At 40.7% G+C, this 24,102-nt stretch overlaps 2 protein-coding genes across 5 annotated transcripts; one reads left to right on the forward strand and one right to left on the reverse strand.

Annotated features, from left to right (window-relative positions):
* The first annotated feature begins 1,726 nt into the window (after positions 1–1,726).
* LOC119078486 (transcription initiation factor TFIID subunit 10-like) lies at positions 1,727–2,431 on the forward strand. Its single transcript, XM_037186043.1, has 3 exons — positions 1,727–1,943; positions 2,016–2,080; positions 2,146–2,431. Exons 1-3 carry the CDS (start codon positions 1,833–1,835, stop codon positions 2,366–2,368), a joined length of 399 nt encoding a protein of 132 aa, XP_037041938.1. The 5' UTR covers positions 1,727–1,832; the 3' UTR covers positions 2,369–2,431.
* Positions 2,432–2,653: 222 nt separating this feature from the next.
* Positions 2,654–23,934, reverse strand: LOC119078457. Of its 4 annotated transcripts, none has more exons than XM_037185993.1 (26): positions 23,874–23,934; positions 21,025–21,193; positions 19,136–19,496; positions 18,772–19,066; positions 18,663–18,707; positions 17,962–18,359; positions 17,340–17,474; positions 17,049–17,274; positions 16,829–16,983; positions 15,164–15,735; positions 14,986–15,109; positions 14,327–14,926; positions 13,553–14,207; positions 13,120–13,466; positions 12,849–13,059; positions 11,269–12,788; positions 11,056–11,203; positions 6,602–10,812; positions 6,023–6,543; positions 5,289–5,948; positions 5,059–5,231; positions 4,909–4,998; positions 4,298–4,851; positions 4,042–4,242; positions 3,740–3,986; positions 2,654–3,315 (listed from the first exon to the last, which is right to left on the reverse strand). In XM_037185993.1, the coding sequence occupies exons 2-26, from the start codon at positions 21,149–21,151 to the stop codon at positions 2,782–2,784; spliced, it is 13,110 nt and encodes a 4,369-aa protein (XP_037041888.1). In that variant the 5' UTR covers positions 21,152–21,193; positions 23,874–23,934; the 3' UTR covers positions 2,654–2,781. The 4 variants fall into 4 exon arrangements, with proteins under 4 accessions (XP_037041888.1, XP_037041886.1, XP_037041887.1 ...); XM_037185991.1 differs by having other exon boundaries at positions 23,719–23,921; XM_037185992.1 differs by having other exon boundaries at positions 23,867–23,915.
* Positions 23,935–24,102: the final 168 nt, after the last annotated feature.

The raw sequence follows: 24,102 nt of genomic DNA on the forward strand, positions 1-24,102 counted from the left end.
CACGAACGCCGATTTCATCCACACAGTTAAAATTTTTGTCAACCTGAAAGTTGAGGTTAAGTTGCCTTCTGTGGATAAAATTTGACATTTCGAAATGACCTTGCAACAAACCTATAACATTAAAACTTTTCTAAACATTTTGTCAACAATAATTTTTGGTTATGTCCCTATGGATGACGTTTTGAGACAGCTGAAATAATCTTCGAACAGATGTATTTCCACAATCTATAGACTGTTATGATCAGAGCGAGAGAACCGAAGACTAGTTAATTATAACTTGTCAAAATGTTGCTTTCTCTTTTAACATGTTACGTTGAGAGCGAGAGGACCGAAGACCAGTGTATTATTAGTTGTCTTGAGGCACTTGTCAAAATATTTCTTTCTCTTTCATCATAACACTATTTCATATATTCGCAGGCTGTAAACTTTGGGATGATCACGCAGATCATCATTTTATTAGATACGCTTGAACAATTCAGATATTTGTACATAACTGAATCATTACTGAAGGTAGGTTATTGTATGTATGAGATCCGCCATTTTATCGCCAAGTGGTGTGTCAGTTGCGTATCTGTATCTATCTGCGTGACCTCCCCAAAGTTTACAGCCTTGGTTTCGTAAGCATCCCTACTTTCAGTTGAATTTTTGTTTCTTTATGTTGCATACAAATTTAATTCGATTGCGTCAAGTTGCAGGTAGGGGTGAGGTGAATTCGATTCCATAAAAACGTAGCAGATGCCAAAGTATATAAACACTGAAGGTAATGAAAATCCGCAGTTATACACGGATCCAAACTTGCAGGTGAATTTTACCTCCGTCATGTTATACACGTATTGAATTCCTTTGCGTCAAGTTGCATCTAGTGGTGAATGTGGAACGATTTAGCGGTTTTATGTTGCACACATATAAAATTCGTTTTCGCCAAGTTGTATTTAGTGGTAAATTGGAAGTATTTAGGGCCGTCATGTTGCACAAGTCTAAGTTAGACAACATACGAAAATGAATTCACCTGAAAGTTTGGATCCGTAATTTCTCTGATCCGTTGAGGGTCTGCATTACCTTCAGTGTTTATATACTTTGGCAGGTGCAACCAAAGCATACAAACCACTGATCAGTGGTTTATATACTTTGGGTGCAACAGCATTAGTCACAAGCGTCACAAGAAAATATGATGGTGGCATCATTACAAATCAAAATTCACCCAAAATTGCAAAATCTAAAATGTTCTACTTGGCTGTTACGCAAGATTTCTGACCCATAACCCGTTGTTGTCCACTGCATTGATATCGTATTTACAGGCCAATTCAAACGGTGATTCAAACTCTGAGGTGAATTCTTGAGTTACATTCACGGGAATAGATCATCTCAACCTGAAACGATTAGGACAGACAGTTAAATTTCAGATCATAAATGACCTGAATTTGAACTGAAACTTTGACCTGACCGATTACCGTTTGACTTGAAACGTTCGTGGTCCATGTTTCTTTGCCACTACGTTATTTGAAGCAACAAATTAAAGCTTAAGAATTAGTTACCAGGGTAAGATCTTGTCAAACGCAAAATTCGCTCGTTTTCCTTTTTTTTTTCACGCTTGACAAGTCCCTCAATTCGCTCTCACAGTCAATTTTAAAAATAGCCGTCTGTTTTGTGAACCGATAGTATGAAGAACTCAGCCAATATATTCATTCTGTCAAAATGATTCAATCGGTTCAAACGTCACAAACGTCATTCGTTCATGTAAACAATTTAGTCGTCATTTCTGTTTTCTTCACGTAAACTTTCATCTGATTCATTCGGACTCCCTGTTTTTGTGTCTAACAATCGAAATAAAAATGGGCGATAACTTTGGAATCCATCGAGCTGTCGCAACAACGAATGAAGAACGGACCCAAGGACAAATCTTAAGTGATTTTTTGGTCCAATTGGAAGACTACACTCCTACGGTACGATCAGAAACTGTAAAACTTGGATCCGAATTTACAGTTTTTCAACAACAAAAAAATTCTTTTGTTTAGGTCCCCGATGCGGTTACGTCACATTATCTGAATTCGTCGGGATTCGAAACGTCTGATCCTCGAATGTAACTTCAACTACATTTCAACCATTCAGGCGCTTTAGTAACATTTCGGTTGTCCCATTTTTCAGTGTTCGACTCATATCGATTGCTGCACAAAAGTTCATATCCGACGTGGCCAACGATGCCCTACAGCATTGCAAAACCAGAACCAGCAATGCACCGAGTTCGGGCAGTCATGGATCCGCTAAGAATCCGAAAGCAACAAAGAAGTACACACTGACAATGGAGGATCTGGCTCCAGCTCTTGGCGATTATGGCATCACTGCCCGGAAGGCTTACTATTTCGTTTAAGTTTCATTGGTTTGTGATACGAGGAGCATACAAGAATTAATAAAAAGTCCGAGTATCAAGCAAGACCTTGGATTTGAATTGGTATTTGCGTCGAATGCGGATAGGACTGTCCGGTCAGTACAGTGAATTATGACGTCGAATTCTGGTCTCAAAATTTTCTGCAAAATTTTCGAACTGTCAAACGGAAGGTAAGTTATTGATACATTATCGTCACTTAATAAGGAGCGTCCACAACTATGAGTTAAGACAGTTGCGTTCTCTGGTCAACATTTTGCGCACATCCAATTACCAATTTCTCTAAAAATTTATTTCGTTTCCACTACTTGCGTACAAAGTAAAAAATAAATTAAAAACTACTCCTCCTCCACATACGACGGTCGTCCACAACGTCGTCGTCGTCGATCGTTAGAACCTTAATCAGACTCCTCTTCAAACGACTCATCCCAATCGAAGTCAGTTCCCTCTTGCATAAACGGCAAATAATCGTCTTCGTTGAATCCGTCGTCCAACGCCAACGGATTCGGATTATTACAGCTTGTGCAGCTCATGTACGCCATACCAGTGTCATGTCCCGAACATTCGCACGTTTGGCAAGTGCTTGGAACAGCTGTTTTTGCCACTCGTCTACCGAATACCAACGAGAATTTCTTCGCAATGCCGGCCTTGCTCAGTGGTTTCAGTTTCCTAGCCGTGAAAATTGATCCGTTTGACTGGATTGCCAGTGGCATACATTCGCCCAGTACATCTTTCGGTAGTTTGACTTGCTTCAATAGTTCCGGTTCGGGTTTTTGCTCTTTCAGGAATTTTTGCGTGTAAGCAGTGCCTCGATCGTATCCGAACAGATTTCGTTCAATTCGTTTGTTGCTCGGCGAAAAGTCCTGATCCATTAAAATGTGCAGAGGGATGTTGTCTTCCAGCAAGACTTGCAGGATTGTCGAGTAGTCAAACTGTTAAATGGAAGGAAATTCAAAATGAGTTCGGACATCAGTAGGAACTAATGCTCGGATCGGGTTCGGGTTGACCTGTTTCAATTCAGATTCAACTGAACTGGATTTCAACCTGAACTAATTTTGGAGGCTCGGCCCGAACTTGAACTGATCCTGAAATTATCTTTTTCGACCCGAACCTGAACTTTTACTTCCAGGTTTGACCCACACCTGACCTGAAACTATTTCAGGTTAGATCAGGTCAAATTCGGGTAGAACCATACAGGTCGAAAATAGCAAATTTCGAGTTCATGACAAGTTCGCGTCAAATCTTTTAAATCTTAGTTGAGGCTCGAGTCGAAATCAGGTTCGCATTCCGGTCAGACCGAACCAGAGTCGTTCGGAACATTAGTTGGGAAAACGTGTAACGAAGTCTGCCACGAACCTTCATATTCGAAGCATTGCAACGGTTACACGGAAGTAGAATAAAAGTCTTTGATGCGCCTGCTCTGAAGATCAAATCTCGTGCCACCGAAATAGCTTCGAATGTATCGCTCTCGTTACTGTTGCCGGTCTTGATGTGATCGAAGTAGTATTTTGTCTGACTGCTGTTCGAGAATATTTTGTTGTTGTACACAATGGCTCTAGGTGAATCAAACGGTGGCAGACCTCCATAGGCAATGACAGCGTATCTGTGAAGATTTGGTCAGATGAAAAATTGGTTGAAATCTTCGTCGGCTTCCTTACCGATTGTCCTTAATTTTCATGTCATTCAGTTCCTTTTCCAGTGCCACAACGACCGAACTCATGCTTTTCGTCTTGACAATGTCCTTGTTACATGGCTTAGCCTCAACGATAAATACGATGTCTGCTGTGGACGGTGCATCCTGCTCACTGAAATTGACGAACGTTCCTTCCGGCACGTACGATCCGTTGATTAAATTGCAACTGAAATTCAGAAAATCTGTAAATGTTATCCCATTATTATGTCCCTACCACTTACTGAATGCATGTGACTGGCACTCTCAATGCAACATTTTGTGCAGCACACGACTCCATGTACGCTAAGGCGGCCGTACAAACGCCCTTATTTATAACATCAACATCATTGATGGCATTCAAAAATGAATCGGCACCCAGGTCCAAACACATCGAGTAGTACGGTGTCGGATCAACAATCGCAAAACATTTAACGAAATCGGAGATTTTACTCTTGAAAAAAGCGTCGCATGTGTTCAGAACGACCAGCGATGCGTTTGCATTGCTAATGTGTTCGTTCTCTTGGCAAGCATTCAACGCCCATTGCGTCTCCAATTTTGATGTGCTGATTAACGTAGTGTCGTCATACACTTCGTTGTTCATGTTGCCCAGCAGACCAGCCGTTTTACCGAAATACCAACCATCTAACTCGAGCAAACAAATGTCGAATTTCATGTTGCAGTTGAGATGGAATCCCTTGGCCGATTTGACAACAACGGCTTCGGCTACACGGTAGATCACAGAGTCTCCTATTTGAACTGGTAGAGTTGAGGTAAGATTGCGACCAATGCGAATTGCCTGGAAAAGATTGTTTAAGTCTTATCTAACTGTTATTTTCGACGCATCCGCCCTTACCGATTCAAAGATATCAATTTCAAGTATCTGTCCCTCGGTTATGATGGTCAGCTTCCGCGTAGCGACGAGTTCATTTTTGTTGTTTGTTATCTGGAAAGAAAAATCGTTTTTCTATCGGAGGTAAAATGGACCAACGAAAGAACTACTCACGGATGGTTCCAGAATAATTGTGAAATTTCCATCGACAAAGTCGTGGGCGAGTAGGTACGAACAATCGTTCTGCTTGAAGTTGGGCTCAATGATGTAATGTCGGTTGTTCATCATTGAAACGAAATTGTTATCGAACGTCATGTAGTGTCTGGATCCAATAAGTAGGGAATGTGCTGCGAAAAGAATCATAGTTCGTCAGTCTCTTCGGTCGGACTCTAACTCAGACTTACATTTGAACGGTGGCAATAGCGACTTTGTATTCAAAACGGACTTATAGTCCAGCATAGCGTAGATGTTGTATGCCGAAAAGTTCTGTTCGCCGAAAAATTCTTGCACGTCGTACAGCATCTTCAGTTCTCTGATCTCTTCGAACTTTGGCGTCTCGTTGAACGCATGCCACGACATCGGCAATTTCTGTTCCAAACTCATCAAACCAATGTCCGGATTGAAAATGAATTTAGTCTTCGCTTCACGGTACTTGTCCTCAACCTGTAGCGCCGTTTCTTGGTAGTGATTGATCTTATTGATGATCATCATCCACAGTTGTTTCGTCCTCTTTTCCACTTGGAATTCCTTAGCAAACCAGTCGAGTTTCTCTTGTATTTCTTTGATCTTATTTTGAACGAAACGAATGGCCTCGAGATTTTGTAGCTTCTTCAGTTCGGCAATCAGTTCGGTCACGACGTCGTTCAGTTCTCGGCCGAATGGTACCAATCGGAAATACTTTTCTTTGAAGAATTGCCAAGCCAGTACCGAGTATTTGCGAATGTTGGTTAGGGCATCGTTGGAAACAAGATCGCGGTACAATCGGTCGATGTCTTGAGTGAAATTGGAGACTTTATGGAAGTATGGCGTTCCAGTTAGTTCGTTGGTGCGCTGATAAAGGAAATCTTTGGGACAGAAGAGATAGAAAAGAAATTGAATTGTTAGGGACATCATGAGCCGAGAGGAGGGAAAAATTTACCAAAAACTTCCTTGCTGATATTCCAGGCAACCGTCTCTATGTAATGCAATAGTCGCATTATGGACGGTTCCAGCTTATGTAGAATTCCCTTCCAATAAGCCACAATCGACTGAGTTATCTTTGTCCAGATATTTTCGACATATTTGATGAACGTCAGGTGTAAATCCTTCACGAATTTGTCATAGTTCTGCACACCTTTTTCCATCAAAGCGGACAAATGTACCATAGCCTCACCGTTGAATAGACCCGACAACAATTCAACTGCTTTTTTGTAGGACGTTTTAATGGACTCAACCAACCATTCGAAGCTTTTGTTCAGGGCTTTGCCAGAATTGCCGAGCACCTGCCACATTTCACTAATAATTTTCGGCACCGAGTCGATGTGGTCACGAATGGCTAGTTCGTCAAGAATGGTCATTGTTATGTTAACCAGAGTTTTTACGTAGAAATCGTTGGCCTCGTAGGATTGGTTGAGGAATAGTCGGAACTCTTCGATGTCTTCTTGAAGTACACGTAGTCCTCTGAAAGGTGCATTCGTTTCATTAGGTGAACAAACTTAGTTGTTGCGTTGCTACTTACCCAACGTCGTCCAGAAAGACTTGTGTATGTGGCTGAGCCATGTCCCAGACTCCCTTTATAGTGTCCTTCGATTCAGTGTACAGTGTCTTTACCCAATAGTCGATATTTTTGGACATTTTTTCGTAGATCGATGTCGTGATGTTCTGAAGCTTAGCGCCCACTTCAGCTTTCATTTTTGGTCTCCATATCAATTGACTGCTGATCAAGCGTGAATGATTCATTCGGATGTAATACGCAATATCTACCACACGGATGTCTTCGTAATCTCTCCATAAATCGAACGATGCACTTCTGGCATCCGGTATCGAGCCGAGCATTAGCAAATTTTGACTCGCGTCTCGGGTAATGTTCACTGCCAATTTCACAAGTTTTTCTTCGATGTTCACATAGAATGTTCCTTCCGAATCGATTTCGTCGGGAGTGTTTTCGAGCGATCCATTAATCGTCAGGTACGGATATTGCCCGTCTCCTTTGGCCCACAGTTTAAACGTTTCCAACGGGGAACTCTTCTCGTAGAGTATTTCCTTCGAGCGTAAATTAAGCATAGCCATCAGTAGCCCTTCTTGCAGCGATAGATAATCGCGGCTGTATTTTCCGTTGCTGTTCATCTCGTACAAACCAGGCTGAGCTCCTGCTGTTCCTTCAACGCTCAAATCGAATTTCGACGCTTCGTGCTTACCAAGAATGCTGAAAGTGTAATTGCGATAACCAGCGAATGAAGTCAGGTCCTTAGCGACAGCAGCCATCGTCAACAGATGATCTGGTTCTTCACAGTAGTTGATGATCAAATTCGCGTTTATCAAATCGATCGGACTTTGGTAAAGAGATCCTTTGAATGTGACATCCTGCTGAAACGATGGATGACGAATCGAAAACACGGCGCTTTGATTGAGTTTATCGATTCCTTGCAGAGGTTCATTACGCCACTGCAATGCGGCTCTCATGATTCGCGGCTTAGAGTCGTCAATAGCATCCGGATCGACGTATTCGTCGTAGTCATCAACTTTCTCTTCTTCAGATTTGTCTTCGTTCTTCACCCATTTGAATGTTAGATCCGAGTCTAATGAATTATCAGTCACAGCGTACCATCCTTCCGCTGAAAGATTCCTTTTCGGATAGGACAATTCCAATGTGAATCGTTGTGAATCGTTGTCCAGTCTAGTCTCGTTCGTCACCACTAAATCGTAGGCAATCCACACGTTCGGTGCCAATTCTAATCTCGATTTTTGCTTCGACGTACTGTCCAGAATATCGAAGTCGGATGTGAAGATAACTGTTCGGTTCGGATGGATAGCAACTACCTTGTAGTCCTGGCCGGTCAATGTGGAGCGAATGTGAAATTCTCCGGTTACGTTGATTTTCCCGGCAGTGTTACCTAGTTCAAACAATTCAGCACGTTTCATATCGTAGTGCGGTGAATCAATGCCGGTGTTCTGTGCCACGTGAAGGTATGTGATCCCGATCGGCTTGAAGTCGTTCTGCAGTGTTATGTCAACTAAATCCTTGTCGTATCCGGCTCTAGACTCGGTCTTGCAGCTGTATTGACCGATTAACACTTTCTTACTGTTGTAATCGATGGTACACGCTCCCGTAGTAACCGATTCACTTGTGTTCAGATTGTAGTCGATATTTGCATAGTGTCGGGTGCTAACTGGAAAGTCCAGTTTGATGTTTCCATTCAGGTTACGATTCAATAGACCCGTGGATGTGTAGTAACTGTGCAAATCGAACGAGAACGTATCATTCGGCCAAGTAGCTTTGAGATAGCGCCTCGATTTGGATCCCGTTGTGGTAAAGTCAAAGTCTCCATGGATCCACGTCCAATTTTGAAACGGTGTCGTTGTATTAACAAAACCTTTCATGTCGCTCAATGCAGCGAAAGCCACATCACCTTTGACAATTTGTCGGGAAGCGGGATAGTTTACGTGTCCAGCCACTAAATAGTACGGATCTCGGCGATCAAAGAAACCACTTGCGAATAGCGTGTCCTCGGAGTACAGAGGTGTTACCAGTCGAGCAGACACCTCTCTTCTCTGCTCTTTACGCAACATTTGCACGTTCGTTTCTATGACATCTTCATTAACATCATCACCCCATTCGACCAGAATCAAACCCTGTAAATCGGTGACATTGCGGTACTGGCCTCTGGAGGCGAAATGTCGTTTCGATTCCTCAGCTTCATACTTAGCCTCATAGCTGACATCCAGATTCGGATCACTCGTTCCAAAATTACCTCTGTATCGACCGCTTAACTTATGCAGATCACCAATGGGTTTCGGTAAACGAAGCTGGATGTTCACGCCAATATCCTCATTCGATATATGCATTAGCGAACCATTTGCTTCCAGCTGCCAAGCGTTGTTAACATTCACATGAGCGCCACAGGCTAAACGTTGACGATTACGATTGGGATTCAAGTATTTGAGACCACACTTCAGCAACTTCGGGCGCTCGTCTTGAATTTGTGGATCGTGCTTTGTCGCCACGGAATTTTCGATAGCAAAGTGCATATCTTCCATTGGAATCCAAGACCATGACAAGATACTCTTTCCTTCAATAGGCGATAGTGCATACGATGTATGAGTTTCGCCAGACGTTGCTGTTGCTTTGATCTTAGTATTCACCTTGACCGCATCGATGCCCAAATGATTCCAAGGAGTCTCAAGCAGAAAGTTGCCTTGCAATTGATTTATTCCAGTCGGTGTCGAAGATACGTTCAGACCGATTCTATTTGAATCGGGAATGGACGACAGAATTCCATTTGATGTTAAAACGGAAAGTTGATACAGCCAATGTTTGGTGTGGAATGTTTGCATTGATCCATCGATTTGAACAAATGTTTCGTCTTCCTTGAAATTGAAGTGAAGATTTTGCGTTTTGGTCTCCTCGGAATATACATAGGTGTAAAGCAGCCTAGCCGGAATTTGTTGTTTGTTCAGCGGAGTCATCGTTAGATTGATTTCGAGTGGAATGTCGGAAAGGACACGAACAATGCCATCAACGTTGTACATTTGATAGTTCTTATGAAGTTGTCCCGTTAATTGAAGTTCGTTAGGAACGCCGGTGTTGCTCGTTTGCCCAACGAATGATATGTTTCCGAAATTTCGGCTAGGTGATATTAGCTCCGCGGTGACGGCATTGCCGTTTTTCGAATACCGAGCCCGGTAGTCCGATACGACATCATCGGTTGTATAGATCAACATAAGATTGGCCATGCTAAGCTGGTCTTTTCTTTCCAACAGAACAGATGTTTCCAGAGAACTAATTGGCACCAGATTCGTCTTAATCTTGCACTGACCTTTAACATAACGATCACGCTGCACATCGACATGCCAAATTGTGTCAATGTGTAACGTACTTTCAGTGCCATTTTCCAGCAGATCGTAGCCGAAATTCAGCGATTCTTCAATTTCAGATTTGTCCTTTTTCAAGAACGTTCTCAATAGGTACTGTGGCACCTCTGGAGCGATCAGACTGAACGTTAGATCAGTATCCAAGTAACCTTCATCTTTCTCAAAATTTCCGGCCAACGAAACCTGTGAATTGATTGTCTTCACCGAAATGTTTCCACGGTAGACACCGTCGTCGATTTCAACGTTACCCTTCAAGTCAATTTTGGGTAGGATTTTCGAAGGTAGCTTAACCTCAACGCCAAGATCATAGTTCCGCAATTCAGTGTCACCAGTTGAGTAAGTAAAATTCGTAGCGAATCCGATTTCCTTCCTTTCTGCCATGCTTAAGAACTCGATGCTCATACCATTGATATAGTGAGCGCCCAGCTCTGCCGTGTGATGATAAACTACTCTCATTTCCTTCAACTTTTCGTAGGGAGTGTCGATTTCGAACGTATTTCGTATCGTCAGAAAATCGGGATAGTAGAGAAAGTCTTTGAACTTAACGACCCCTTGCGGCAGAACTAAGTTTCCACTTCCGACGGTAACGTCTTCAATTTCGTCGACATCAATGAAACCTTCGATTTTCGGCCACACGTATGTGTACAGCTCCATGTTTCCTTTGAAATTCCACGTCTCGTAACTGTCATCCTCTTCGTCTTCTTCATATGGTTCGGATTCCTCTTCAGAATCTTCAGATTCTTCAGTGCCTAAGTATTCATCGGTTCGCAATATGCTTCTGTAGAGCGAATCCCTTTTGGAGGCTGCTAGTTGGCGTAAGATTTTTGGTTTCGGTTGACCGTTGACCAAGATTCCAATCTGTTTGGGGGAGACAAAGGTTTCAATATCATTTTTGAATGGTACTTTAAGTCCCTCAAAAGGCCATGGAATGATATTAAAAGTTTTTCGTTGGCTGGTTAGGTGTGCCTGACAAGTCAAATTTTTAATCTGTCAGGTACGCCCAACCTACCCTTCTAGCCCTTCTTGTGCTAGATTACAAAAGTGGTAGAACAAATGGGTTTCGTGTCGGACGCCTCAATGGGGACTCTTACGGTAACTTACATTGAAAGACGCTAATTTCAGCGACAATTCAGAGTCCAAATCAAAGCGGTTCCTATAGATGTGCTTAATGACGACACCATTTTCGGTTAGATTTGCCAGCGGTGTGAACACTTTGTAAGAATATTCAAAGTCATTTAAGCCGGCATGCCTGTTAAAATCAATTGAAATTAAAGTAAAGAATTGATTATTGAATAAGTGTGGCAATGGCACTACCTCCATACGCCTTCAAAGCCTAGCACGATTTTATCCCAACATCCCTTGAACTCGACAGTTTCCGGCTTCATTTTTGCGACTGCAGTCACTTTCTCCAGTCCTTCCATCGGCAATTCCAAATTGAATTTCGTATTAAAATCCGCCACTGCATTCACTGCAAAGAGCAACTCAATTCCCAACGCTCGATCAGGAGCCCTTATTTCAGCCACAATATGTCGTTCCCTTTCGTTAATGCCGAACCGACCCACGATGGTCTTAAATTTCTTGATCGGAGTGGTAATGTTCGCCACCAGCATATTGTCGGTCAATTTTTTCACATATCCTTGAACGGCCAACGTGAATCGTTTATCTTCGATGGCCAAATCAGCTCCGCCATTCAATTCCCGTTTATCGCTGATGGAAAATCTGGTCGACAACGAACCGGTTCTGTATCCCTGGAATGGTGATTCTAGTTCCACTTTGCCCGACACGTTTTTGTAATGTAAATTGAAGTCCATCAACCAGGCGGATTTTGCTGCAAAAACCGTTGGAGCTGTTTCGCCAGCATTGTTCACCTTATGTCTAATGTTGATTTCCGTGTCGATTTTCTTGCTGTCTTGGAAATGCTTCAGAAGTACACTAGCTGTTGGAACGTCTTTGATCGTGCTGTTAAGATCAAATCTGAATTCCAGATTGAAAATTGGATTGACATGTTTGTAGTCTGCCAACACAGCTAGGGCAAGCTTTTGGTTATTGGCCCAAAATAGTGATCCGTTGGTCAAAAAGTGATTGTCATGGAAGTAAAATCCAGTGTTCAATTGATTGGTTCGCCACCCTTCGAAGGGTGTGCTCACGGTTATGAATGCCCACACATCCTTCACATCGTCCATTTTCGAGCCCGCCTGTAATTTCACTTCAATCGATTCATAAGCACTCCAACTGAATCTGGCCGATCCCGCATATTCCCTTGTGGACGCATCGAGATCAAATGTTCCGCTGAACGTCCTTTCGGGATAGGATAACTGAAAATTGCCATCATACACTCGCTTCCGTGGTGCGTTAAATTCGACGGAAACGGCAAACTTTTGCGTCGGATCTCGATTGGCGTCCCACAGTATTTCGAATCCGATTTCCTTCCTCAACTCGTTCGACACACCCCGGATGGTTAGATGCAAATCTCTGATATTGTCCAGATGAATTTCCAAAAATAGTTGCTTCGGCGGTCCGTACATCAAGTTCGACGATATCGAATAAACTTTCTCGCGGAATTTGATCTGAGCAAACGCTTTCTGTTCGTTTTCGATACGTTCGGAGAATTTGATCAACACTCCGTACGGTTGTTGATTGTAGTCAGCCTGCACTTCAAACTGAAGTTCAGCTTCATCTCTCCAGTAGCGCAGATCGACGTTTGTTTCGCTGAACGATGGACTCATGACGGACAATTTCAAATGATGATACGTTTTCACGTTTGAACTTCTGTCCTGATAAACGCCCTGTATGCTGATGGAATGTCCGGAGAACCAGCGACCGTTGATATTGATCTGAAAGATAAATTCGAATTTTACTCTCGCCCGGCTTTGCATTCAAATGCACACACTAACATTATAGTCATTGCGTGCTTTCTCTGAAATCTTGACGGAAGCAGCACACGAATCAAAGTCTGGTATTGTAACGTTCATAGCCACATGAACCATCAGTTGCGAACGACTTGCTCGGTACAGTGAAAAGGATGCCTTCGCTTCTTTCTGTGGCGCATAGCCTAAGACACAGAAAAAGTTGTGCTCGACTCCCCGGTGAATCTTCTCTTCGTGCCTGTAAGTTCATTGTAAATTTAACGACTAATTTTTCACCAAACAGCAGTCGCATGCTCACATAATTTTGAATTTAAGATCGATAGGTCCTTTGGGCCGTTGAAGAGCAACTGATGCGGATGTCTTTGAAACAATGTGTCGAACGGGATCGCCTTCACTTTTAGCAAAGTTGAACGTTAGCACCATTGTGTTCAGCTCATCGGCTACGTTGGCATCGTTATTGTTGAACTTGATGGTTGTGACTAAATGTCCTTCTATCTTCTTGAAGTCCAGTTCGGTTCCGAAATTATATTTAGGATAAGCTGACGATATTACTTTCAGCGATCCTTGGTATGTTGTTGTCGGATCTTTGCTTCGATTCGCTAATTCACAGTCAAGTGTAACATGTTCGACCTTGTGATTCAGAAACTGCAAGCGAAACTTAACTTTAGAAACTGACCTGGTTTTAAAGGGACGGAATGTCTGTGGTGCAACACCACGATTGCATATCTCACCTGATACTGTAACATTAAATGGTTCTCAATTGAAGCCTCCGTATTGATAACGTGACCGGTCAGTTGTGCCCGAAGTTTTTTCGTTTGAAACTCCAGATTCACATCGTACTGCTCAATATTCCGTTTTCCCGTAATTTTTAGCGTACCTGACACGCCGGCAATTCTGTCTTCATTCACTTTAAGTATGATTCCCGGATAGTACATGTAACCGTTCTTCACAACAGATCTATTGTAGCCAGCCTCCAGTTCAAAGTTTTTCTTACCGTCCAGCATTAAGTAGAATTCAAACTTGACTTCGTCGGACGTATTTCGATACTTTCCCGACGCAGAATGGACCAAGTCGCCATTCCTGAAGGACATCGATACGTCCCAATTCTGAGCACCCGATGTTAGGTTGGCACTAAAAATTCGCGGGATCACCGAATCGGGAGTGTGGAACACGAACGATGTTTCCGAGCCATTTGTGCGGTTTTCCGACCGATACTCGAACAAAAATGTTTTGGCTGTGAGGTCAGCTTTGTCCAGGTGGATGTTCAAGTTGATCGGTCCAGTCAATATTAAACTTGGTAGTTGAATCGTTGAGTTACTCACATCCGGTAAACTGTATTCAGCGCATACTTTAAGGCCGAGTGCACGGTCAATAAATGGCCAGGTACTGGAAAAACGTTTACAATTTGCAGTTAAACATTTAGATACATTCTCCCTCGAGTCTCTAGACATAAGCCAGTACGTTGTGAGCTTTCTCCCAAGAATCAAACAGAAATTAGCACTTACCAAGTCGAGTTGGAGTATCGTTTCGGGATTCCCTTCTGCACAATGTCTTGATCGTGACGTAAAACCAACATCTCGGACCTGGCACTGAAAATATCGTTCCGATCTTGCGGTAAGCTGAATTGAACCGAGGCCAATTTTGCGCCTCGTATTTTCAATTGCGTATCGTACGATGAACTCGAATACAAATTACTTTTCACGCGTATACCAGTTGCACCGTAGAAATAATCCGATTGCATTGTTCCAATCACATCGACCGACACACTTGGCTTAAGCTTTCCCTCGACGTGTAGTTTGTATGTCGACCAGAAGTCGGGTCCTTTAAAGTAGCCGGACATTCGTAAATCGATGGACGACGCACCAAATGCATGAATGGATAATGGTAGACCGGAACTTAGTGGAACGTCATACGATGCATCGAGGAACACGCCAGACTTGGTGTAGGTGATCTCCTTTCCCGACAGTATTTCTTTAATGTAATTCAGGGGGTTGTGTTGGAGTACCGCTTGTGCCACATTCGCTTCTCCTTGTAGAGTGAAGTGTTTGATGTCATTTCCGAATACTTTCAATCCGAACGAGGCGCGGGGATCATTAAAGTTGTACCTGTTCAATGGTGGAGACGTTACAAATACTAATTGGAGTTTGGAGGGTTTCGTGGTTACTTTAATTTATAATCCAGGTCGCGGATGCTTGTACTAATGGCGCCTTTTTGATCATTAGGAGTTTCATCATCGTCATTTGCCGAGACCGCATCCCGTTTGAATCTGATTTTCTCGATATTCTCAACTGTAAGGTTAAGCAATTAAGAACCTAGTTTTGACACTTTCGAAAGCAACTTACTGTCGTCTCTATTCACAACTGGAATCTTATTGAAGTAATTCCTCAGAAATTTGAAATGTTCCGCAAATTTCTCTGTGTTCAACGGTCCTTTCGGTCCGAACATTTTCTCGATCATATGCTCAAATCCTTGCATTCTCGCTGAAATCTCAAACAGATTAACCGACTCACCAAACAGATCAGCCGTAAAATTCAACGAAACCGTTCGGGGTACATAAGATTCCGTGCCGAAGATCAAGTTCGCTTCTGAACTGGCACCGAAATTGTATTCGTCAAAGAAAATACTTTTCTCGAAATTGCGAGAGAATTTCCGCAGATCCAATTTGAATTTGGTGCCCAGATCATGATCGAGCAGTAGTCCTTGCGCTTCGACTCGTACCGGAGACGATGATTTTGCCAAATTGGTTAAATGTGACCATACAAATGATCCGACTTGATTGTATTCTTCCGTCTTCAAGACATACTTAATCGATTTGATTGCTATGTAATTGGGACATTGCATGGCTTGTAGGTATGATGCTATACGTATTTCAGTGTTCTCTGCAAAGTTTTCGTAGATCTCGAGAAAGAAGTCTCTGAAAATCGAAATATTTGCCAATTGAGATTGTAGAAAGACCTATCAAACCTACAAATGCTTGGACACTTTTTAAGGCTCGGAATCAGGTCAGGTTGTTACCTGAACCTGACTTGAACTGATACTGATTGGTTTAACTTTAACCTGACCTGAATTAATCCGAAATCTGATTCGACCTGAAAAACAAAAACCTCGACTGACCTGATCTGTTAAGTGAAGATGAAAAGTTAACAAATCTTTCCTCTTCGCAGCAGGCTAATGACTTAGAGATAGCGACAGGCGATCGGAAGAAAAAATCGAATCTCAAAGTCAACGTGAAAAAACTTGTAGATTATCCACAAATACTTTAGGTCGGAGGTCAGGTGGACAAGTTGACTCGAAAATTAAATGAAATTTTTAGTCGTATCAGACATCCATCAGAAATTAATGTGTTCGCAACCGCCGTAGTCATGAAATTATCCAATTAGAAATCATATGTTATCGACAACTGTGACAAGAATGAGCGGCGAACTCTGAACAGCGTTCTCTTTATAGCTTGTTCAAACCAATGAAGTAACAGATTTTAAAGGTACCTGCGGTCGAAAGACTAGATGACCTGTTTCGGGTCAGGTCAGGTATTTTTTGTGAAGAGACGTGTCCTGACCTGAACCAAAATGTTTGATACCTGTCAGGTCAGGTTAGGGGTTGACCTGCAATTTTCAGTAATTTTCATACAAAATTGTAAAAAAAATAGATCGACCTGTAACCTGACCAATTTAATGATGACAGGGTTATGACAAAGGATCCACTGATCTGTGTGCATCGAACAGTATTGGTCGGCCCTAACTGATGAAATCTGAAACCTGATCTGATAAGTCGACCTAATTTCTATATTATATGATTCAGGTCAGTTTAGCTCAAAATTTATCAAATCAGGTTCAGGTCAAATCAGATTTCAGGAAAATTCAGGTTGATCTGACCTGTTCCCAGCCTCGATACCACTGCCTTTTACTTTAAACGAAAAGGAGGAACAATGATTACATCGAGACAGACAATAATTTCGCGCTCTAGTCACCCGGCTGGGCCAAATAATTAAGAAATTGTTTGATTCTTACTTGTTACTTTCACAATCCAATCTACGGTGGGCATAAACCGCTTGAAGACGAATTTCCGTCGGTAATGTTTCATTAAGCACAACATTTTGAAAAGGCCGAACGAATTCCTTGCTCAGTATTCCCACATTGCCGATACCTTTAAGTAGAATCAATGCCTACGCAACGATACAATCGGTGGATATTTGCTCTCGTAACCTTTCAGATTTTAATGAACAATTACCTTCTCTTGACCAGTTGAATCATCGCCAATTCTATCCAAATGAAGTTGTAAATTACTCTCCAAAAATGTAACGATTTGTTGAAGTTCCGGTGACTTTTTACAGTTCAAATGGTTGCGACAGAATGTATGAGCGACGGCTGTCGTTGCTAAGATAAACTCCGGTTCGTTTCGGTCGGTTCCGTATTCCATCAGACTATATACAATGCTTAAGATGTCTTCACTTGGCCTATGCGCAGAATGAATCATGTTAGATTTGCGATGGTGTTATCTCTCGGGCGATTTCTTGTTTACCTTGGTAGATATGACATAGATATGAGCCATGATTTGGCCATTTCGTCTGGAATTGCCCTTTTCACAATTTGATCGCGCATCAGTTGTGTTGATGCAGTACTGCCGATGTATGGTAGACTCTCAAGTAAATGGTTTCTGTGTAATTTTGGGTAAAAGAGAAAAAATATTTTTTAATCTCAGTGAGTCAAGTGAGTGAAATTTGTATTTTAAAAGGGATGTCCATGAAAGACGTCCAGATTTAGGGTGAGAAAGGGGTTGACAAAACTGGAGAAACAATGCTAAAGGTATAAGAAAAACGAAAGTAAGTGAGGTCAGTACGGACGTCTTTTATGAAGTGAACATTACCCAATTACTAAAAATAGTGAAGACCCATACCGTTCAAAAGGAAGATCTTACAATGTCCTCTCCTAGAATACTGTATCTGAGTTTTGGGTTCCTCAACGAGGATTTTGTGGGTAAAAATTGAATTCGTTAATTCTTCTATGGGACGAGGTTTTCTTTCTCGTATTTTATTCTTTATTGATTATAAACGACTCTCAGGGTGGTGGACACTTCGCCAAATCTTTATGCTTAACAATAGGTTCGAATGAGTTTCATTATAAAGCCAACACATTGAACGTACTTTCCATTCTCGCATATGCTTATTCCCCGCGACAACAATTGGTACAGTGCTTCGTGCGACAGTAGCCTAGCAGTTTGCAGAAATTTCGTGAACGCATCGATAAAATCCCGTTGAATATCCGGAAAGCCAAGTTTGCACATTTGTCGCAGCAGTTCACGCGAAGCTTTGATCTCATTGTGTGTCGGTTTCGGTGTCGGATAGTGATTGAAAAACAGCGGCGATCTGGTTTTGATTTCCTTTTCATCTTCAAAGCCGGACGGTTCGTATTCCTCCTCATCGGTCAGTTTCAGTTCGATGAATGACTCAGTTGCCGCTCCGCTTTGATTGTTTGAAAAGGGGACGAGTACATGGCGTTCGTAGCATTTCACATTTTTGTAGATATTGTGGTCGATGGTGAGCTGGCGGGAAGGGCAGATTAACACAAATTTAAAGATAAAAATTGCGTCGGTGATGTACAGTGATTGTACAGTCGATGTCAGTGAAATTTAGTCATGAATTTGCCTTAGCTGTTTTTCAGCTTGACCATGTCCAGTCATACGAACCAAACTGCTCTTACGTATATATACGGTTTTACCAGTACCATTTGTGTAACTATTTCACTTGTATAAAGCTGTTTTAATTGTATGAGTGGACCAGTTGAAAAACAGCCTAAATTTCACTGACGTCGACTGTACAATTACATTTTCCATCGATTCACTTACATTGCAAGAACTCTGCGATCGTAAAAGCGGCCAAATCGCAAAATTCTGTAAAACAAGCAGACAACCGTGAGTTAAGGCAACACTTGAAAATCCCAAATGTTTTCTTTACTTTTCGAAAATCGTACGGCGTCGTTTGCAGAATCGAATTCGTCTTGTACCTATTGATGCACGATTCGATATTCTTCCGCTTTTCTATGATCAAACTGGTTCCCTCCGCCCCGCTCAACGAATACGCTACGTCGCACGTACCGGAAATATCACTTTCCGTACTATTAAAATCCACATCGAACCGTTGCATTGTGTTTTGCAAGGACGACAGAATGCCTCGCTTAAAATTGACGATCCAATTTTCTTCGGCTTCATCCGGACACAATTCGCCAATGACTCCGTCGTGGAAAGCAAATCTGAAAAAAAATAAGTTTTCCCGCAACGTTTTTGAATGTGGAGAGACAATGCACCGAATGCAATTGTACCTCAATTCATGCTCTTGAATGTCTGCACCAAATTGTGAGCTTTTCGGATGCAATGACAGATCCTCCTTTTCGGAATAGTCGAAATAATAATCGGTTTCCACTTCGTCAGTCTTTTCGGGCGGTAGCATATGCCTCAGCTCAACGTTCTGCACTAATAACACACCTTGGCATTTGCTGGGAAATGTAAGCAAAAGCTTTGCCGAGATGTACACATCAGAACTGTTTTCTCCGCTCCCGGAAAATTCTGATCGCACATGGACATGATAATTGTATTTGTATCTCATGTTGTGTGCATAGTTGAATTTATTCCCATCAGTAGAACATTCCGGTCGTCCGCATACGTATGGATTTTTCATTGGATCTGAAAAATCGAATGAAAATTCAGTAAAATATTTCGATGATGGTGGGGTGGTTGAACGATATTTATCAGAGAGATAGTGAAAGTAGTAAGCGGTAACATTGTTATTGGACTTCATTATTTATTACCTCACTCCGTAAATATGTTTACAGATACCCCCGAAAGCGGTAAACGATTTTGCACAGACTTTTTTACGATTTTATTTTTGTGTGAGAGAAATTTTCCAATAAAATTCTCAATTTTTCATTCTATAGCACAACATTTCGATAAATCACCCTCTAATTTTCGATAATAAATAATGTAAGATGGGTTGCCGTAAGGGTTGTTGCTGTTGGGGATTCTCTGGTGTACAAAATTCTTGTGTAAAATGTGAAAATTATTCGTAGATCGATGTTATACCTAGAGTTGTACGGGCCGTCACGAAAAGTGAAAGTAGAAATGGGAAATGCCGAAAATAACATTCACAGTGTTAATTGGTTGAAGGACGACCAGGATTTTACATTCATGCGAAAAAAAGGCCATCTACAAATCTCGTCTCCCTATTTTCCGACCACACTTTCCCTGCCTTCACGAAAAAGGGAATTTTGTTTGTGAGTGCTTATAAACTATTTGATTGTTTGATTTTAATTCAGAGAGGGATTACGTTGTAATTCCCTGCTCGGGAATAAGGAAATTCAAATCTTCTGTCGTTGAAAATTGGGATTAATATGATAATAGTGACATGAATTCTCGTCTGTAAACACTTCACATTTTTTAACGTCCTCCGTTCAACAATTTGAATGATTTGGTTAGACCGATCATTTCATTAGAAAAGAAAGCCACGCAAACAAAAACCGTCCTAGACCTAACAAAGCCTCATTCTGTCTAGAATATATTTAAAGGGATCACGTTCTTTTCTCTCGCATGAAGCCGATCCTCTTTTTTTATTTAAAACCGAATTTCCACAAACAAGGTTTTGCAGAACTAAAAAATTTGGTAAGATGTCGCAAGTGGACTCACGGCTTTCCATTAAATTTGCAATTAGAATTCACCTTTGATCCCTCGAGGGTTCTTTTTCTCTGTAACGAACGGTTCGAAATAAACTCAGAAAACATGAAGAATAGATCAGAGTAAAGATTAAAAAAGCTTTCCCCTCTAATAATGACAGATGTCGTCACCAAATCTGAAATATTTTTGGATTTTTAATTAAGGATTTAATGGTTTGCGGATGAAGGAAACTAATTACTGAGGGAATTACATTTTAATTTCGGAAAGAGATTCGGTCTTGTACTGTTAATCCCTTAAAGCTTAAGATCTACGTCCATATTGCTATCTGTGTGGAGCCACTTTCATTCTGGTCAACTAACAACAAATTGCACGAAGATCCATTGATAGAATTTTTGATTCAATAACATCTTACACCATGGCAACCACTTTGCCATTAAATGCAATTATCTACATTGAGTCATGGCCTGACCTTTTCCAACATCTGTGTTCATGAATGTACGCTCTTATCGATACAATTTTTCTTTTTACAACAAAATTCACTTACTACGTTGTTCCGCTTCGCTGAATGGGACAAACAATGTTGATAATATAAATACACTGATAGCCAGCATTGTCGAAATGTTGTGTACACTTTTTCGGTCTTTTCCGATGTGCATCTCGTTTTTCCACATTTTTGTTGATTATGTTTTTATCATTTTCTTAATATCTCGAAACTAAATCCGAATTAAAATTGATTATGTTGTTGTTAGTTACGTCGTCGTTTCTTTGGGCAGTCGAATGCCCAAGGGAATCAATAAGTTGAATTTTGTAGATGTTTTATCGGTCTACCAAAATTCCTCTTACTGTTGTCGTATTCGTTGATAAGGAATTAAAATGTTAAAGAAACACTCGTTGCGGTAAGAAAGGGGCTTGGCTTCTACACATATATACATAGATAGTAACAGGAGATGATAAACTTGTGGTATTATTATGGTTGGATCTATTCAAACATTGTACCAAGTCGTCAATTGTTTATATAATTTATAATTTCCTTGATTCGATAAGCAATGTTCCTGCTATTTTTCTCTAAATTTTGTCAACGGCTGATAGTGTGAATAGTTTTGAATGCTCAGACGACATCATCATCTGTTATCGGCAACGACGGCCATAAATAAATGAATATCAGTAGCTACCTATGAATTATATAGCAAAATACGATTCAAAATAAATGAAGTAAAAGATTTCATTTCAGCTTGAAGAAATCGGTGTGAACAATTCAAGTAATAGATTCGAAAAGTGTCCTAATCATATGTTGCTGTCAGTGAGATGTCAATTTGAATTGGACAATAATTCTTTTCTCACTGAACAAAAAAAAAATCAAATTTGTGATCCAGTGCGAAGAGCCGAAAAAAGGCCTAAACTCATCCGTCATTTTCGATCAAAAATAATGTTTTATGACAACGAGGTATGTCTGAGTAGCCGATATTGTTCACATCAAGCCACACACAATTATTATGATTCTGACAAGCCACACGGACGAGCTGAGATGTAAGGGGTTTTTGTCGGTTGACTGAAAATTTCCGGTCGACATTCAGCTTAAGAGTGAAAATGTTTTACGTCCAGTACACTTGGTGTGTCTTTACTGGGACATAACAAGTTATTATTGATTGAAAACGACTGGTGACTTTTAACCGATTTTCGGCTATCCACTCAACCTCGATCTTATCATTGATGATAAAGTATTGTGACTTTTGCATCTCCAAATTATGTCTCTGCAATTATTATCACATAGAGCGGAAAAATGAGTTCGAAGACATTTTTCCGGTTAAATTATTAGTTAGAAACATTGACTAGGATTTATCACAGATATTTCGGATGATTGATATAACTGAGTCTTTACGTTATTCGAGCGAAGTATAAGAAAAACATCACCGAACTCTTTATTGATTGATGACAGAACTTTCCTAGGAGATCCGTCATGTTCATTTATATTGGAATATCTTTTAAGGAGGCATCGGTGTGGCCTACATTTGCGTGTCTCGTATATCATTTTTAATTTTTGACCGAAGAATATCCCAATAATTAATTTATTAACAAGGATCAAGAAAATCACCAGAAATAAAATTTCATCAGAATCCTTTTTGAAAAATGTACGACCGCAATAGCGACCGAGAATGTGTTAGCTTTAAATAGAAATTAGTTTTGGTTGTAGTGCGAAAAGTGAACAGATTAACGAAATTTTTATAAACTGCTCAGTTTTCTAAGAGCTGGTTAAGCTGCTGCAACCAAAACTAATTTCTGTCAAAAGTTAAAACATTTGTGGTAGTTAATGCTGTCCTATATTTTTGAAAAAAGGTTCCTGTAGGAAAGATATAATCAAAAGCATCGACACCTCAACCTGTCACAAACGGCTATTCGTCTGTTATCGATAACGACGACCAAAATAATGACAGACTCTGGATAAAATGGTTTTTTATACAGTGAAATGGAGGTTAAAAAAATTGAAGTACAAGATTTGAAATCAACCTATTCAAAATACTTTGATCGATGGAAGTAATAGACCCGATAAAATACTGGTCATGTGCTTGCCGTCTGTAACAGGTTAATAATTTTTAAAGTTTGATGTTTCGTATAATTTGGTCTATTACTTCCTTTGATCTAACGCTACCCTTTTCAATACGTTGGTTGAAGCGAAATCTTTTACGTAATTTCTTTTTTACGTTAATTTTGCTATGTAACATCACATTAGCCAGTGTAGGTCGTCTATTTTTGACTTTTTTTTTTATAACAGTTGAATAGCCGCAAACCACTCTAAGCCGCATTTACATATTTCTGCTGGACGATCTTTGATCTTTTAGTAGAAGAAAACGTCATCAAAACGGTCATAATCATTTACTCATTCAAACATAATCTATATGAAACGTCTCCAGACTGTCGGTCTAGTGCACCAATAGTATAGTATCGCTATCAATATACTGACAAAAGTTTCCGTTGAACTTTTCGCGAGAGAATTAAAATGCGCAAGAGAGAATTTTTGTCTTCATGTTGTCTCTCATTGGGAAGTAAATGAAAAAAAAAATCATTCAAACTGGGAGCCACATCATATCACTGGTAAAAAGGGTTTTAAACATTTAAAGGAGTTTAAAGATTTGCACAAAAACAGATTTGCACAAAAACATTTCGAATGTCTCCGTTGAGATCAATCACTATGAAATGATGAAAAGTCTTCTTCGTTCCACGTTATTTAGAAACACAATACCGAATACTAAAGTCCCACTAAATCATATATCCTGAAGTCTACACCCGTACGTTCACTACAAACTATGATAATATGTGTCTTTTACAACAATCGGATATGGATTTTCAGGAAATAACTACGCAGAAAGGATTCACTGAATTTATTTTACTTGTTACCACGTTACTAAAATACCAAACGTATTAACTGAAAAACACCAACGAACTGACTTGAAATTCGAGATGAGACTAAGCATTTCTTATCAGTTCTACTCACTTGGGGGGTTAAAGATCATATACATATGTGCGATGTCTGTTTGTGTTTTCAAAATTTCTCTAACGTCTCGTCTTCATTCCATTTTCAAGTTATTTCGTCATTTTGTTGCGATTGGAAACTTTTAAAGAGGTA

The sequence above is a fragment of the Bradysia coprophila genome, unplaced genomic scaffold, assembly GCF_014529535.1.
Source record: "Bradysia coprophila strain Holo2 unplaced genomic scaffold, BU_Bcop_v1 contig_297, whole genome shotgun sequence".
NCBI lineage: Eukaryota > Metazoa > Arthropoda > Insecta > Diptera > Sciaridae > Bradysia > Bradysia coprophila.